The sequence below is a fragment of the Loxodonta africana genome, chromosome 19 (genome assembly GCF_030014295.1).
Source record: "Loxodonta africana isolate mLoxAfr1 chromosome 19, mLoxAfr1.hap2, whole genome shotgun sequence".
NCBI lineage: Eukaryota > Metazoa > Chordata > Mammalia > Proboscidea > Elephantidae > Loxodonta > Loxodonta africana.
The window spans coordinates 45002138-45020241 of NC_087360.1; the positions used below are offsets into that span (position 1 = coordinate 45002138).

Genomic DNA, 18104 nt, shown 5'->3' on the forward strand with positions numbered 1-18104 from the left:
TAACGTATAGGTCACCATGAGTTGGAATCAACTTGATGGCAAACCAAACCCCTTGCCGTTGAGTTGATTCCAACTCCTGTCAACTCTATACGATAGAGTAGAACTGCCCTACAATGGGGTCAAGAATAACAACAATTGTGAGGATGGCACAGGACTGAGCAGTTTTCTTTCTGTTGCACATAGGGTCGCTAAGTAGGAACCAACTCGGCAGCATCTAACAAAAATAACACGGGATTTCCAAAGCTGTAATCTTTATGGAAGAAGACGGCTGCGTCTTTCTCCTGCAGAGCACCTGGTGGGTTTGAACCACCAACCTTTTGATTAGCAGCTGAGCATTTAACCCCTGTGTCACTAGGGTTCCTTTACCATACTTCAGCCCCTATTAATTTTTATGTTTGTTTATAGGTTTTCCTTTTTAAAGTGCTTGGCCTTTGTTTTATTCTCCTTTCTTAGTCTTTTGATAAATGATCCCTTTCCATTTTCCAGTGTCTTAGTGTGTCCATCCAATGATCCCTTTCCACCAGCTTTTGAACATTGGCACATGGATTTGAAGCCTAATTCACCACAGCAACATCTCAAATAATTTCCCACTGCTCCAACTTTAAGTCGGGGGTCACAAGTTACTTGTTTATTGGTACTATAGGTGCTGCTACAGTGGGAGACTCATGGTTTGGATGCACTGGATGTAGCTAAATCCAAACCAACCTCAGATACTTATATGCTCATGGCCCAGGCTAGCCATGGTGTACTGTTGATTTAATAAATGAAGTCAGATGAATTTGAGGTTAATGTGGTCCTGAAAGAAGAAAAACCACTACCCACATTCCGGTTAGTGAACATGTCTGCTTGTACTCTAAACTCTAAGCACTTTTATTTTATGACTTTAATCTTCTTCTCTCTTAGATTGAAGCATTTTAATTTCAGTATTCACAGGCTGGTAACTCTCATCAGCTTGGTCTTTTAGGCTTCATCTGGCTCCATCATTTCTTCCTGAAATTTGACTATTGGAGCACAGGTTGTCCTGGAATTCTACAGTGAATTTGTCCTCTAGTTGGAGCATACATTTTGTTTTGTTTCCAGTGCTCACTATAAGGAGCTCATTGAGTTGCTGTCTTCAGAAAACAATAGCTCTCTTTCCTAGAAGTAATTCTTAGTTCTGCTTCTACAGATATTGACAAGTATTATCGTATATTGTGTTGTTAGATGCTGTTGAGTCAGCTCTGATTCACCGCAGCCTTATGTATAACAGAACAAAACATTGCCCAGTCCTGTGCTATCTTCATAATTGTTGGTATGTTTGAGTCCATTGTTGTAGCTATTGTGTGGGTGTCCTTTATTTTTTTGTTGACCCTCTACTTTACTTTTCTATTGACTGGTCTTTCCTGATGACACGGCCAAAGTAAGTGGTAAGGAACATTCTGGCTGTATTTCTTCTAACACTGCTTCGTTCTTCCGGAAGTCCATGGTCTATTCAATATTCTTTGCCAACACCACAGTTCAAATGCATCAATTCTTCTTCTGTCTTCCTTTTTCTTTGTCTAGTTTTTGCATGCATATGAGGCAATTCAAAAGACCAGGGCTTAGGTCATGCATGCCTTAGTCATCAAAGTGACATCGTGGCTTTTTAAAACTTTTAAAACTAAAAAGGGGTCTTTTGCAGATTTTCCCAGTGCAATACGTCATTTGATTTCTGCTGCTTCCATAAGGACAGTATACTTCTCCTTATTAAAGATTATCTATTCTTTTTCTCCTAAATCACCTAGGTTTTAACTGGTTTAGCATTTCCGACTCAGCATTTCAAACCATAAATTGCTTGTATCTCTCATAAACTTAGTGACTTCATAGATACATTTCCACTACTAGTTTACTGATGAACATTTCAAGTAAGAACACAAAATCTTGGAATTTGGAGACATTTTAAAGATCGCCTAGTTCAATGCCATTATTACAATGGTCACATCAGCATACATTCAGACACCTTTAGTGGCAGAACATTCATTAATGTTTAAGGGAGCTCATTTCATTTTGTACAACTTAGCTACTAGAGAATATTAAGCCAAACTGTGTTTTCTTGTACCATCTACCTAGTGGATCTAGTTCTACCCTCTTGGGACCATAGAGAACATCAATCATTCCTCTTTTATATTACAGGTCTAAGGTCATGTCCTATAGGTTGCTGTGAGAGGTCATGTATTTGAAGACCACTATGAAATCCTCTTTACATCTTCTGCCCTGCCCATGTCTTCTATTCCTTGAGTTAAACATTCCCAGTGCTTATGGAGTGGTCCTCACTACTAACACTGCTCTGTACATGTACTTGTCTATTTGTTCCCGCTCTTTGCTTTTCTCTTTAAGCCAGGACACAAACCATGTCACAACTAATTTGTTTTTTAAACATCTCTTGGTGTGGAATTTCATCAAAAGCTTACCATCCTAGCTCCATAGATACATCCAAACTCCCTGAGGAACAGAATTGCTGGGCTGAGGGCTTGGGGATCATGGTCTCAGGGAACATATAGCTCAATTAGCATAACATGGTTTATAAAGAAAATGTTCTACACTCTATTTTAATGAGTAGCGTCTGGGGTCTTAAAAGCCTGTGAGTTGCCATCTAAGATACTCCACTGGTCTCACCTCTTCGGGAGCAAGGGAGAATGAAGAAAACTAAAGATACAATGGAAAGATTAGTTCAAAGGACTAATGGACCACAACTAGCATGGCCTCCACCAGGCTGAGTCCAGTACAACTACATGGTACTCAGCTACCACCACTGACTGCTCTGACAGAGATCACAGTAGAGGTCCTGGACAGAGCTGGAGAAAAATGTAGAAGAAAATTCTAACTCACAAAAGAAGACCAGACTTGCTGGCCTAACAGAGACTGGAGAAACCCAGACAGTATGGTCCCCAGGTACCCTTTTATCTCAGTAATGAAGTCAATCCTGAGGTTCACCATTCAGCCAAAGATTAGACAGGCCCATTAACAACAACAACAACAAAATGAGACTAAAGGGGCATACCAGCCCATGGGCAAGGACTAGAAGGCAGGAGGGAACAGGAAAACTGATAATAGGGAACCCAAGGTAGAGAAGGGAGAGAGTTGACATGTCCTGGGGTTGTTAACCAATGTCATAAAACAATACATGTACTAACTGTTTAATGAGAAGCTAGTTTGTTCTGTAAACCTGCATCTAAAGTACAATTTTAAAAAAAAAAACAAAAACCTTTCCAAAAAAAAAAAAAAAGATAATAAGCTTTTCATCCATTATTTCATTCATCAAACATTTATTGTCAATCATTGCTAGAAATGCAAAAATGAAAAATAAAAAGGCAGCTCCCTGACCTCAGTTAGCTCACGGTCCAGTAAGGAAGAAGGTATATGAACAAAACATAGTAAGCACCACAACAGAGGTGTGCACAATGCATTAGTGACACAAGAGGGGAAATGATCAGAGTTGACTTTGGGAATCAGGGCATGGTTTTACAGAGCAAATGCTTAAGAAGGATCTTAAAAAAAGTATTCACCAGGAAGAAATGGTAAGGGCACTGCACCCAGAAGGAACACCATGTGCTAAAACAAATAGAAGTTCAATAGAATACTCTACCTGGGAGAACTGTAAGTAGTTTGGGATGGCCTGAGAGTAAGAGTAAGGAACTCTACCTAAGGCTCAGGACCTTGCACATAATAGAGGATGACATCATATTCCGCCAACAGCCATCAACTGTAAAAGCCATTTAGTAAGTTAATATCCACAAACAAATTGTAAGAGGCTATTTCAACTGATGAGCTATTTTAATTTGAGGTTAGTATGTGAATGGAGCACAGCCTCCCTAACTAACGGTCTGTGGTCTAGTTGCGGTTGACAGATCAGGTGGGATTTTGCATCTTTCACAAGGGCTGGTAACTCTCTGTATTTGAAATACACAGCTGCGTGATCCAAAAGAAATATCAGCTATGGAAAGTAAGCAGTTCTGGGGCTCCCTGTTTGTGCTCCACAAATTCTCCTCCTCTATGACTGGAGACAGAGAAGCTCCAAGATAGCGTATTGTCACCTGATCTCTGTAATGCCCTCTGTTCTGATCCTTTACGGGTCTAGTTCTCCCTCAGAACCCAAACCCTGTCTGCTAGTGGGCTGGGGAGAGGAAAGGCCTGAGGCTTCTTTTGACGTGCCACTCATCTCTCTTCTCCCTGTAGGAGCTCCATGCTGCAGTGCTGTCTCTAGCTCTCAGTAGGGGTGCCCTTCTAGTTGAACTGGGGTTGTCGGTGGTGAGGAAGATCCAGAGAATCCAGTTACTGCTTCTCTTCTGCCCCTCTCAGCAGACCCTAAAGCAACTCCAAAGAACCCTAGAAATATCTAGTGTCCCATCCACCTCCAAGATTCTTGCTGAGTCTGGCTGGGACTAAGTCTTACCTGCACGGGGGTTCAAGGCTTATCTGACTAAGGCACTGATGTCACCCAAATCAACAAAGCTATCTCTGTAATGCCCTCTGTAACTTCACTGTCATGGTTCAGGTCACCAGAGGCTTGTTCTCATGTCAGAGTCAGTTACCTTAAAGATCTCAGGCAGTATCAGTTTAAACTTCCATACCAAAAAACAAAACAAAAAACCAAACCCGTTGCCTGTCGAGTGAATTCCGACCCCTATAAAACCGCCCCGTAGTGTTTCCAGGAAGCGCCTGGTAGTTTCAAACTGCTGACCTTTTGGTTAGCAGCCGAATTCTTTAACCACTACTCTACCAGGATTCCCAAACTTCCATAGATACAGGTATTACTGAAAACCAATGGTCAAACACTGTATTTAAATTCATATATGTTAGAATTGTTATTGCCCTTTAGGAGCTTAGAGCCTAGGTGGGGAAACAAAGCATAAAGATTTGCATATTCTCTTTGTTGTTTTTTGTATTTACAATTGCTCCTGCTTTTTTCCCTCCCTTGTACTTTGTGTTTATTTTCAGGCTGCTTCTACTAATAAGAAATGGCAGAAATGGAAGATTTTGTAGGTCAGGAGCCACAACCAGGTAACATTCCTGCAGTTTCCCTTGATGGAGTAAATAGGAACAAATTTCTGTTACATGATCAAGGGCAAATGGGCTGAGACTGTATTTAACCATAGTTGTTGGTTCTTGTTCTTTATCCAGAAGCCAGTCTCTCACGACAACACTCAGTAGTGAATGAATATTAATTATTTGAACACTAACTAAAATAGCTTCTTTAAAATGTAGGAGACTAGCATTAGCAATTAAACTAGTGTTTTTTTTTTTTTTTAAGGTTCCGGAAAATCACCTTGGTCTCTGAGGGTGGCTTTTTTAGAATGGGAGAGGTAGGGCTGCTGGAATCATTTCAGGTGGCTTTTTTTTTTCCCTGAGAGAGACAGTAGGCACATGGGAATATCCCCCTGATGGGTGAATCGTGGTAGAGTTGGTAGAGTGGCCTCATCCCTCAAAAAGCTGGGTGTAAGGACCCTGGAGCCAATCAGGGAGGCTTCCCTAGGAAGATGTTAGAAAAGTAGCGCCTCTGTGCAAAAAACGGGGGTGTAGAATATTCTTTGTGTTTTGAGAACTGAAGAGAAACGTTTCCTGACTCCTTTAGGGTGGGGTTTCCGGATCAGTGAGGTAGTGGCTAGTACCTGAGACATGGCTGGACACAAGAACTGAAACAACTGCAACTTTGGGGCACCTTTGGCTGAGCTTAGCCCTGAGGAGAGGAATTGTTCTGCTTGGAGGGCCTGGGGCAGTCTTTGGTAATGGCGCGTATGAACAATGAACCCTCATCACTGGGTAAGGTTGTTTGGGATGCGTTTTCAAGAGCGACACCTTGTGGCAACTAGGAGCAACAGCAGTCAAAGACTAAGGTCTCGTTTTCTGGGCTCTTCTCCGCTCACTCCTATGGTTCTTTGGTAAGATAATTTAGAGTAAAAGGCTAGAAAAGGCAAAGGGGTGCTTGAGAGTTAATTAAAGGGAATAATAAGAGCTGTGGTCCAAGTCCATTTCAGTTATTCCAGTTACAATTTAATATAAAAATACTACTTTTAAACAGTATAAAACAAGACAGAATATTTTCTCCTTTCCAGGTCGTTTTTTACTTTAAACATTTAAGAAAAACTTTCAAGCCCTGATGTTTTGTCTGACTTGTAGCCTTTGTTTTAGTTGAGAAATAAGTTTCCAATCTTTTATCAGATTAATTACAGAACCGAAACCAAAGCCATTGCCACGGAGTCAATTGTGACTCATAGTTGAAATTGAGGGTCGTGGTGTGTATGGGCTTGTCTCTTAACGTTATGCGTGTGGCAAAGATACCACGCAAACATTGTTTACACAAGAGTTTCTGAGTCACGAAGTAGAGATCAAGGTCCTATAGTGAGGTCATGAAATTATCCTGGAATTCTGAGAAGCCTTTTGGAACAGAGACTCAAGTGTTCTTTAGCCTGTGACTGGCCTAAGTGCCTCAGTAGCATGCTCTTTTCTTCTCAGTCTCTTCCTCTTCAGCTCCAGCCGCTGAGCCACCAGCTGCTTGGCATTTAATTATAACACAGTTCTTAAGCAGAGCCGGGATGAATTCTTAGAGCTGAGCTCAATCATGAAGTCAGAGTGTCTTAGACAGAAAGGTCTAAATACAAGCTCTTTCAATTTCCTGTCACTGCACTAGCATGAGATGGCAGGGATTCAGGCTTTGACAAACAGGATGGCTCTGCACAAGAGTACACGACGTCGTGTGAGCTGGCCCCAGAATGCAGCAGAGGTTGTGCTGGAAGACACAAACCTAAACAGAGACGGAAAGCCGCCTGAGCTGTCTGGGAGGCCTGCATGTGGAGGCCAGTGGTGGAGGCCAGGCTTTCTGCTCAGGCTGCCATCTTGGGTGCGCAAGTGAAACTACTTCTCTGTCGTTCTTTAGGAAAGGCAACCTCGCAGTGCTACACATGGTTTCAGGACCTCATGCCGTTTATATGAGCTTAGAGTGTTGTAATTCTTGGAAATCAGTTCTTTAGTTCACATCAGAGACATTTCCTAGGGCACAAGTTAGCCCCAGGAGCACTTGGTTAGGAAAATTTCCAATAACCTTCACCTTAAGGACCCACCTATTTTTCCCAGGTGAACACCACCAAGGGGTGTTTTTTTTTTTTTTTTTATAACCAAACCAAAATACAGCATTTTGGTTACACACTTTCCTTAAGATTATGAGCCCTACAAGTTCTTCACTTTCACAATCAAGGGAAACCACTTAAGTGAATGAATCTCTGCAGAACTCAAGGTTCTGCTTCTTAGTGATTTATATTCTTGCCTATGCTGCTGATGTCTCTCAGTGAAGAGGGGAAAATATCCCCAAATTTAGTCTCTGAAGTGGAACCATGTGGTATAGCACCCTCCAAAATTCTTGTTTTATTTATATTTTGTCTAATTTTATAGATGAAAAAAAAACTGAGATTCAAGGGGATGAAGTGATTTGCCTTGGTCATATAGCCAGTTCTTTCCTCTGCAACCTGCTTCCATTCAACTTCTTTCTTAGTTTGAAAAGACCTCCCAGAGGCCTCCCCTGAGATAAATTCTGCCTTTCTTCACCATACACTTAGCAATGCTTTGGGCTTCACTAGGTACAGTCGTTTGATTTCCTAGAACAAAGAGTGTCCAGCCACTTTGGCTTCTGAGGGTGTCTGAACAGAAACCTTTCATCTGAGGAGTTAAGTTGGATTCTGTACTTTGGAACTAGATGCAAAAAGTCTGTGACTCTATGAAGTAGAAATCAAACTGGGTTGACCCAACTGTGTCTGATTCTGAAATGAGCTTATGGACACACAGAGCCGAAAGGGGACCCCTTGTATCCTTTGGGCTTGTGTGTTGATACAGGTTGAGGCAAATACACCATGACCCAAGACCTGTAACTTTTTATAACCTTCGTTTACCTCTAGTTGATGATGATTCATTTAAAGAACCAATGAAAAAAAGAAGACGGTCAGATCGAGACCAACGGTTCCGAGCATTTCCCTCCATGGAGCAAAGTGCTCTTAAGGAATGTAAGTGTTATGAAGCTGCTGTATAGCATGTTTTTACGTGGTTGAGTTCTCTTCCAAGTGTGTTAACGTGTTCAAAAAAGAGAAGGTTAGATTCTGAAGCAGGATGAAACATCTTCAGATGAACCTGGTCCAGAAGGACAGGCTCATAGCCTCCGAGGAGATACGTCATTTGACAATTTATTGTCAGGAGTCCCTGGGTAGGAGAATTGTTATCAAAGGAATCTCTTCATGACTAGAACGGACTGGGAAATGATTAGTGTGCTGCTTTTGTGAGTGTTCTTATTTTTTTTTCTTGTTTTTATGATAACAGGAAAGAAGAATCTAGAAGGGGTTAAAATCCCATGGCAAAGCATATGATGACTTCTGTGACAAGGAGATTCAGGGCAGGCTGGCCTCTTGGGAGGCTCTCAGAATCAATGATTTCTGTCTCTGATTAGCAATTATCTCTAGTGTTAGACAATTTGCTATTCTTGTGTAATTGGCTTTTCATTTTCATTTTTTTTTTTTCCTCTGTAGTGTTCAGCAGACTTCTATGGAGATTTAGTGCTTTAACCCTGCCATGTACATCCCAGGTAATACATCTCTATTGATTTCAGATGAAAAATTGGAGTCACGGACCAGAAGGGTTCTGAGCAACACTTATCAGAAACTTATCCAGTCTGTATTCCTGGATGACAACATTCCCAGTGGAATCAAATATCTCATGTGAGTCTGAATGTACCAAAAAAAAAAAAAAAAAAAAAAATCATCGTCATCGAGTCATTTCTGACTCATAGTGACCCCGTAGGACAGAGCAGAACTGCTCCATAGGGTTTCCAAGGAGTGGCTGGTGGAGTCAAACTGCCATCCTTTTGGTTAGTATCCTACCATCAAATCTCTGTGCCTATGTCTTTCCTTAGGTGATTGTAGGTGTTTGTGTTTTTCCCAACAATGAAAGGGAATTTTCAATTAGAAACTGAGCAAAGAAGGCTGAAAATTTTTGAAGTCACAGGCCTTTATTATTCTAACTGATAGATGCTGTCCATTGAGTGCTCCCTCTTGTCCAGTAACCTGCTAAAAACCTTACATATATCAAATTTTATTTAATTCTCCCAACTTCTATAAACAAGGTCCCTGGGATGCACAAACGATTTGCACTCAGCTAGTAATCGGAAAGTTGGCAGTCTGAACCTACCTAGCAACACCATGGAAGAAGTGATCTGCTTCCATAAAGATTACAGCCAAGAAAATTCTATGGAACAATTCTACTCTGTATCACATGGGGTTGCCATAAGTTGGAATTAACTTGAGTCAGAAATAACCTCTACAAAGTAGGAACTATTATCATCATCCCCATCTTACTGAAATTGAGGCTCAGAGAGGGCACGAATTTGACCAAAGTCACACTGTGGTAAGTAGAAGGGCCAGTATTCTAACCTTGGCTGTGTGACTCTAGGGTATGTGCCCTCAACTGTTCATACTGAACTGACTTCAAGGTCTGGAGTAGTGTGGAAGCTACCACAGGTTCTCCTGTCTATAAAACTGTGTTGCTCCTAGTAATAAATTTTTTTTTTTCCTAGTAATACTCTACCTCTGCATACATTTTATTTCCAGTCAAATGTAAGTTTCCAGTGTCAAATATAATTTCCCTAGAACACAAACAAAGGTAGCTCACATCTACGCAGACATTGTAGAATTTGTATAGAATTATCATTAGCAAGCATTTTTTTTTTTGCTTCTTTTTTTATTATTGTAGTTTAGATAAAGGTTTACAGAACAAACTAGTTTCTCATTAAGCAGTTAGTACACACATTGTTCTATGACATTGATTAACAACCCCATAACATGTCAACACTCTCCGTTTTCCACTCTCGGTTCCCTATTACCAGCATTCCTGTTCCCTCCTGCCTTCCAGTCCCTGCCCCAGGGCTGGTGCACCCCCTCAGTCTTGTTTTGTTCCATGTACCTGTTCAATCTTTGGCTGAAGGGTGAACCTCAGGAGTGACTTCATTACACTGAGCTGAAAGGGTGTCCGGGGGCCATACTCTCAGGGTTTCTCTAGCCTCTGTAAGGCTAGCAAGTCTGGTCTTTCTTTTTGAGTTAGACTTTTGTTCTACATTATTCTCCAGCTCCGTCTAGGACCCTCTATTGTGACCCCTGTCAGAACAGTCAGTGATGGTAGCCGGGCACCATCTAGTTGTATTGGACTCAGTCTGCTGGAGGCTGTGGTAGAGGTGGTCCATTAGTCCTCTGGACTAATATTTCCCTTGTATCTTTAGTTTTCTTCATTCTTCCTTACTCCCGAAGGGGTGAGACTGGTAGAGTATCCTAGATGGCCGCTTACAGGCTTTTAAGACCCCAGGCGCTACTCACCAAAGTAGAATGTAGAACATTTTCTTTATAAACTATGTTATGTCAATTGAGCTAGATGTTCCCTGAGACCATGGTCCCCACAGCCCTCAGCCCAGCAATTCAGTCCCTCAGGGAGTTTGGATGTGTCTATGGAGCTACCATAACCTTGCTTTGTACAGGTTGTGCTGGCTTCCCGAGTATTGTGTACTGTCTTACACTTCACCAAAGTTACCACTTATCTATTGCCTATTAAGTTTTATTTTTTTGTTTTTCCATTCCCACCCTTCCCCTCCCTCATAACCATCTAAGATTATGTCTTTTCATATGTAAACCTTTTCATGAGTTTTTACAGTGGTGATCTCATACAATATTTGTCCTTTTGTGATTAACTTATTTCACTCAACATAATCCCCTCCAGATTCCTCCATGTTACGAGACGATTCACAAATTCATTCTTTATTGTTGCATAATACTCCATTGTGTGTACGTACCACAGTTTGTTTATCCATTCATCTGTTGAGGGGCATCTATGTTGTTTCCACCTTTTTTGCTGTTGTGAACAATGCTGTAATAGCATAGGTGTGCATATGTCTATTCGTGTGACAACTCTTTTTTATTTGCCTAGAAGTGGGATTGCTGGATCATACGGTATTTCTATTTCTAGCTTTCTAAGGAAGCGCCATATCGTTTTCCAAAATGGTTGTATCATTTTGCATTCCCACCAGCAGTGCATAAGAGTTCCGATCCCTCCGCAGCCTCTCCAGCATTTTTTATTTCCTGTTTTATTGATTTGCGCCAGTAATGCTGGGGTGAGATGGTATCTCATTGTGGTTTTGATTTGCATTTCTTTAATGGCTAGAAATCTTGAGCATTTCCTCATGTGCCTGTTGGCCCCTTGAACGTCTTCTTTGGTGAAGTGTCTGTTCATTTCCTTTGCCCATTTTTTAATTGGGTTATTTGTCTTTTTGTTGTAGAGGTGATGGATTTTCTTATAGATTTTAGAAATTAGACCATTGTCTGATTTATAACAGCCAATTTTTTTTTGTTTTTTTCCCAGTCTGTAGGTTCTATTTTACTCTTTTGGTGAAATCTTTTGAGGAGCATAAGTGTTTAATTTTTAGAAGATCCCAGTTATCTAGCTTATCCTCTGTAGCTTGTGTGTTGTAAGTTGTGGTTTGTTTCCTGTTAATGCTGTGTATCAGGGCCTGTAGCGTTGATCCTATTTTTTCTTCTACCAGCTTCATAGTTTTTGACGTTATATTTAGGTCTTTGATCCATTTTGAGTTAGTTTTTGTATATGGTGTGAGTTATGGCTCCTGTTTCAGTTTTTTGCAGATGGACATTCAGTTTTGCCAGCACCATTTCTTAAAAAGACTGTCTTCTCCCCCATCTGATGGACTTTGGGCCCTTGTCGAAGATCAGGTGACCATAGGTGGATGGATTCACATCTGGGTTCTCAATTCTGTTCCATAGGTCAATGTATCTGTTGTTTACCTGTACCAGGCTGTTTTGACTACCCTGGCTGTATAGTAGCTTCTGAGGTCAGATAGTGTGAATCCTCCTACTTTATTCTTCTTCAGTATAGTGCTTTACTTATCCAGGGCTTCTTCCCTTTCTGTATAAAGTTAATGATAAGTTTTTTCATCTCTTTAAAGGATGTTGTTGGTATTTGGATTGGGGTTGCACTGTATTTGTAAATTGCTTTGGGTAGAATTGTCGTTTTCACAATGTTGAGTCTACCTATCCATGAGCATGGTATGTTTTTCCATATATGTAGGTCTCTCTTGGTTTCTTACAGTAGTATTTTATAGTTGTCTTTGTATAAGTCTTTCACATCCTTGGTTCAATTTATTCCCAAATATTTTATTTTTTTAGGGGCTATTATGAATGGTATTGTTTTCCTGATTTCCTTTTCATCCTTCTCTTTATTGGTGTATAGGAATCTGACTGATTTTTGTATGTTTATCTTGTATCGTACTACCATGCTGAATCTTTCTATTAGTTCCAGTAGTTCTCTCGTGGAGTCTTTTGGGTTTTCTATGTATAGTATCATATCATCCACAAATAGGAACTGTTTAACTTCTTCATTACCAATTTGGATTCCCTTTATTTCTGTTAGCTAGGACTTCCAACACAATGTTAAATAAGAGTGGTGATAAAGGGCATCCTTGTCGTGTTCCTGTTCTCAAGGAGGATATTTTCAGCCTCTCTCCATTAAGAATGATGTTGGCCATTGATTTTGCATAGATGGCCTGTATTATGTTGAGAAATTTCCCTTCTATACCTATTTTACTGAGAGTTTTTATCAAGAATGGGTGTTGGACTTTGTCGAATGCCTTTTTCGCATTGATTAGGATGATCATGTGGTTCTTTTCTTTCCTCTTATTTATGTGGTGGATTACGTTGTTTGATTTGCTAATGTTGAACCACCCTTGCATACCTGGTATGAATCCTACTTGGTTGTGGTGTGTTATTTTTTTTTTGATATGATGCTGAATTCTATTGGCTAGAATTTTTGCGTCTATATTCATGAGAGATATTGGTCTGTAATTTTCTTTTTTTGTGGTATCTTTGCCTGGTTTTGGTATCAGAGTTATACCAGTTTCATAGAATGAATTCAGAAGTATTCCTTACTTTTCCATGTTCTGAAATAGTTTGAGTAGTGTTGGTGTAAACTTTTCTCTGAATGTTTGGTAGAATTCTCCAGTGAAGCCATCTGGGCCAGGGCTTTTTTGTTGTTGTCATTGGGAGTTTTTTTATTTTTTAATTACCTTTTCAATCTCTTCTCTTGTTATGGGTCTGTTCAGATTTTCAACATCATTTTGTGTTAGTTTGGGTAGGCAGTGTGTCTCTAGAAATTTGTCCATTTTCTCTAGGTTTTCAAATTTGTTGGAGTGTGGTTTTTCATAATACTCTGTTGTGATCCTTTTTATTTTAGTTGGGTCTGTTGGAGCACTCTCCATTTCAATTCTTATTTAGGTTATTTGTGTCCTCTCCTGTTTTTCTTTTGTCAGTTTGGCCAGTGGCTTGTTGATTTTGTTGATCCTTTCAAAGAACCAACTTTTGGTTTTGTTGATTCTTTCTGTTGTTTTTCTGTTCTCTATTTAATTTATTTCTGCTCTGATCTTCATTATTTCCTTTCTTCTGGTGGCTGTGGGCTTCTTTTGCTCTTCTCTTTCTATTTGTTCTAGTTGTGTAGCTAATGTTTCAATTTTGTCCCTTTCTTCTTTTTTTTTGATAATTTTTATTGTGCTTTAAGTGAAAGTTTACAAATCATCAGTCTCTCACACAAAAACCCATATACACCTTGCTACACACTTCCGATTACTGTCCCCCTAATGAGAAAGCCCGTTCTCTCTCTCTACTCTCTCTTTTCGTGTCCATTACGCCAGCTTCTAACCCCCTTCACCCTCTCATCTCGCCTCCAGGCAGGAGATGCCAACATAGTCTCAAGTGTCCGCCTGATCCAAGAAGCTCACTCCTCACCAGCATCCCTCTCCAACCCATTGTCCAGTCCAATCCGTGTCTGAAGAGTTGGCTTCGGGACCTTTCTTCTTTTTTGATGTGTGCATCTATTGATATAAATCGACCTCTGAGGACTGCCTTTGCTGTGTCTCAAAGGTTTTAGTGTGATGTGTTTTCATTCTCATTTGATTCTAGCAATTTTTTGATTACATCTCTGATTTCTTCTATTACCCAATGGTTTTTAAGCAGGGTGTTATAGAGTTTCCATGTAACTGATTTTTTCCGCTTATTCTTCCTGTTGTTAATTTCTACTTTGATGGCATTTTGATCAGAGAAGATACGTTGTATTATCTCAGTGTTTTGGATTTTGTTGAGTGTTGCTTTGTGGCCTAAGATGTGGTCTATTCAGGAGAACATTCCATGTGTATTGGAAAAGAACGTGTACTTTGCGGCTGTTGGGTGGAGTGTTCTATATATGTCTATGAGGTTAAGTTGGCTGATTGGGCCCTTACCTCTTCTGTATCTTTGTAGAGTTTCTTTCTAGATGTTCTGTCCTTTACTGAGTATGGTGCGTTGAAATCTCCTACTATTACTGTGGAGCTGTCAATTTCTCTTTTAAGGGCTGTTAGAGTTTGTTTTACATATTTTGGAGCCCTGTCACTGGGTGTGTAGATGTTTATTATGGTTAAGTCTTCATGATAGATCATCCCTTTAGTCATTATATAGTGCCCTTCTTTGTCTTTTATTGTGGATTTTGTTTTAAAGTCTTTTTTATCTGAGATTAGTATTGTCACTCCTTCTCTTTTTTGGTAGTTATTTCCTTGGTATACATTTTTTCCATCCTTTGATTTTTAATACATTTATGTCTTTGTTTCTAAAGTGTGTCTCTTGTAGACAGCATATTGATGGATCCTGTTTTTTTGTCCATTCTGTCACTCTGCATCTCTTTATGGGTGCATTTAGGCCATTTACGTTCAGTGTAATTATTGATAGGTGTGAGTTTATTGCTGTCATTTTGTAGTTTTTTTTTTTTTTTTTGTGGTGCTAACGTTTTCTTTGTTTCTCTTACTCTCCTGTGCTGAGTTCCTTATGTTGTGGATTTCTTTTTCATTTCTTTTGTTTTTGTAGATTTTGTTTGTATTGAGACTTTATGTCTTCCTTCTTTATTTTGATGAGTAGGTTTGTTAACTTTCTTTGTGGTTACCTTGAAAGCTACCCTTATCTTTCTAGGTTTTAATCAGTCTATTATTACTTGCTATCACCTTGCCTTCCACTCCATTAGAAAGTTCTATACCTTCACCATTTATTCCCTCTTTTATTGTTCTGACATTGTTGTCATTTACAGATTAACTTCTCTGGTTCCCTGTTGCAATTCTTTTGGTTTTGAATAGTCCTTGAGAGTTCATTTCCTATGTTGGTATCTGGCTTGTATAATCTCGTGTCCTAGATTCAGGTTGTTTTCTGATGTTTTTTGTTCTCAGACTGAAGGACTTCCTTTAATAATTCTTGTAGGTTTGGTTTGGTTTTTACATAGTCCCTTAATTTCTGTTTATCTGGAAATGTCCTAATTTCACCATCATAGTTGAATGAAAACTTTGAAGGATGTATTATTCGTAGTTGGCAATGTTTTTCTTTCAAGGTTTTATATATATCATCCGTTGCGTTCTTGCCTGCATGGTTTCTGCCAAATAATCAGAGTTTAGTCTTATTGTTTCTCCTCTGTATGTGACTTTTTGCTTTTCTCGAGCTGCTTGCAGGATTTTTTCTTTGTCTTTTAGTGAGTGTGATTATGATATGCCTTGGTGTTTTTCTTTTGGGGCCTATCCTATATGGGGCTCATTGAGCTTCTTGGATGGTGAGCTTTTCATTATTCATATTAGGGAAGTTTCTGTCAGCAATTCTTCAATGATCCTCTCTGTATTTTCTGTTTTCTCTCTCTGTTCTGGAACTCTGCAAATTTTTGCTTTTGATTGTATTCCATAGAATTCTCAGGGTTTCTTCATTTTTCTTTGTTCATATTTCTGATTTTTCCTGAAACAGAGTTGTAGCCAAGTGTTTGTCTTCAGTTTCACCGATCCTGTCTTCTAACATTTTAAACCTGCTACTCAGCCCTTCTATGACACTGTCCATTTCTGAAATCTTGTTGTTCATCTTTTGGATTTCTAATTGTTCTTTTTGTATGATTTCTAATTGTGAATTTATTTTGGCATTTTGTTCATGTATTATTTTCCTAAATTCTTCCATTTTTTTGTCTGTATTTTCCATGAATTTGTCTGCCTTTTCCATAAACTTATCTATTTTTTTTCCTTATTTTTGTCTGCTTTTTTGCTTCAACTCTTGGATAGCTCCGAATATCAGAAACTTGAGTTCCATGTCAGGGAGTTCTAGTGCCCTTTCTTCTACTGGAAAGTCATCTGGTGATTTATTTTGGATGCCTACTGGAACCATCCTATTTTGTTTTGTATATGTTTTGATATTGTCTGCTGTCTTGGGGATATTCAGTAGTTATTTTGTTTGTTTCTTGATTGTAGGTTTGTTTTGTCCTGCTTTTTTGTTTTATTCGGTTATGTTTGAGCAGGTGGGCTGTGCACTCTTTGTTGTTTTCTCATCTGTAGTCATGATACTTTTCACCTCTTTGTCCAATGGGCAAGGCCAGTCACTCAGCTATGGTGCAGCAGGGCAGGTCCAGCTGAAGGGGAGGGGCTGGGATGAGCTGTTTTTGGCACGTACTAGGACCGACAGGGCAGGCCAGGAATCAGTGCTGGGCAGGTTCTGGTAGGTTGTGCTTGTACCGCTTGGGGTTGTGATGTTCAGCACATGGTGCAGGTAGGCAGGAAAGTGGGGGGAGGTTGTGATGTGTGAAGCTAATATGGGTTTGGGGAAGAGGAGAGAGAGGAGAGAGAAACAGGAGCCCAGAACAAACAAAGTAGGAAAAAAGAGTGCTAAGGGAGCTTGCTGTTGAAGTGGAGAGATGAGAAACCGAGAACTGGACAAAAGAAAAAGGCGGGGGGGGGGGAGGGAGAGGAGGAAAGGAAGGAAAAAAAAAAAAACTAGATACAAATTTGAAAAAGAAAAGCCCAGAGGGATTCCATTGGTATGGCCATGAAGACAGGGAAACTGGCTCCCAGGCTGTGCAGTATAGCCTGGCTAGAGGGGGTATAGATGTCACACAGCACCAGGTATTCAGGAGACAGGAAAAGAAGGTAAGTATAGAGAGATGAGAACTGAGAAATGAAGAAAGATAGAAAGGGAAAAGAAAGAGAGAGAGAGAAAGATAAAAGGAAATTCTCCCAGGGACCCCACCTACGTGGCTGTGCAGATTGGGGGAGTGGCTCCTAAGCCATGCAGTGCAGCCTGGCTAGAAGGGGCTCCCAAGCCATGAAAAGAAAAAGGAAACAAGCAAAACAAAAAAAAAAAGCCCCAGAGATCTGACCAGCATGGTGTCACAGGCCTGGGGAGTGTTTCCCCAGTCAATAGGGGCTTCACAGCCTTTTAAGAAGAAGCAAAGGTGGCACATGGAGCCAGCTGTTAGAGAGAAAGGATGGGGAAGTAGTGGGAGGCAGGGAAGAATCCAAAAGAAACAGAAAGAAGCAACACCAGCTCAGGTAGGCGACCAGTTTGGGCAGGGTGAATCCAAGCCACCCAGGGTAGAAGCAGTTGCCTCCCAGCCAAGAGACTGCGGCTGGTGGGAAGCAGAGGAGGCCGAAGGGATATGTGAGGAGGGGGAAGGATGGGGGTTAGGAAAGTGTATATTGCTTGTTACTGGGTGCTCTGTCTCCTGCTGGAAACTTTGTGAAGCTGCTTTCCTGTACTCCATGTCCGCTGATCTCTGATGTGGGCGGGGTGAATCCAGGCAGTATAGATGCTGCACTTCCTGGCCAGCAGAGTCACTGCAGCCAGCCAGAAAGCTCAGAGGTAGAGCAGCAGGGAGAGGATAGGGGCTGGGAAAGCATGTATTGCTGGTTACCAGGTGCTCTGTCTCCTGCTGGGAACTCCGTGAAGCTACTTTCCCATGCTTCCTGACTGCCGATCCCCAACAGGAGTCTGAGATGGTGAATCTGTGCTGCGTTAGCTGATGGGGACCTCTGCACATGTCTCTCCTTGCTCTCTGTCCTCTGTCAGTTTCTTATTCCATTCGGTGTTTGGCTGAGTTCTTTATCTCTTCATTTGACACTTTGGGTTCCAAGAATGATGTTTGTCTCTGTTTTACATAGTTTTTTGGGTCTTAGCTGTGGAGGGACAGCGTGGTGCTTCTGTCTATGGTGCCATGTTGGCTGGAAGTCCTCTACCTAGCATTTT

The 18104-nt window shown here is 40.6% G+C and overlaps 1 protein-coding gene across 1 annotated transcript in view; it reads left to right on the forward strand.

The window, feature by feature from the left end:
* The first annotated feature begins 4976 nt into the window (after positions 1–4976).
* Positions 4977–18104, forward strand: part of NUGGC (nuclear GTPase, germinal center associated) — a 64810-nt gene continuing 51682 nt past the window's right edge. Inside the window, exons 1-3 of the mRNA XM_064272644.1 lie at positions 4977–5019; positions 7905–8009; positions 8606–8714. Coding sequence (XP_064128714.1) covers positions 4977–5019; positions 7905–8009; positions 8606–8714 — 257 coding nt within the window. The remainder of the gene's footprint in view (positions 5020–7904; positions 8010–8605; positions 8715–18104) is intronic.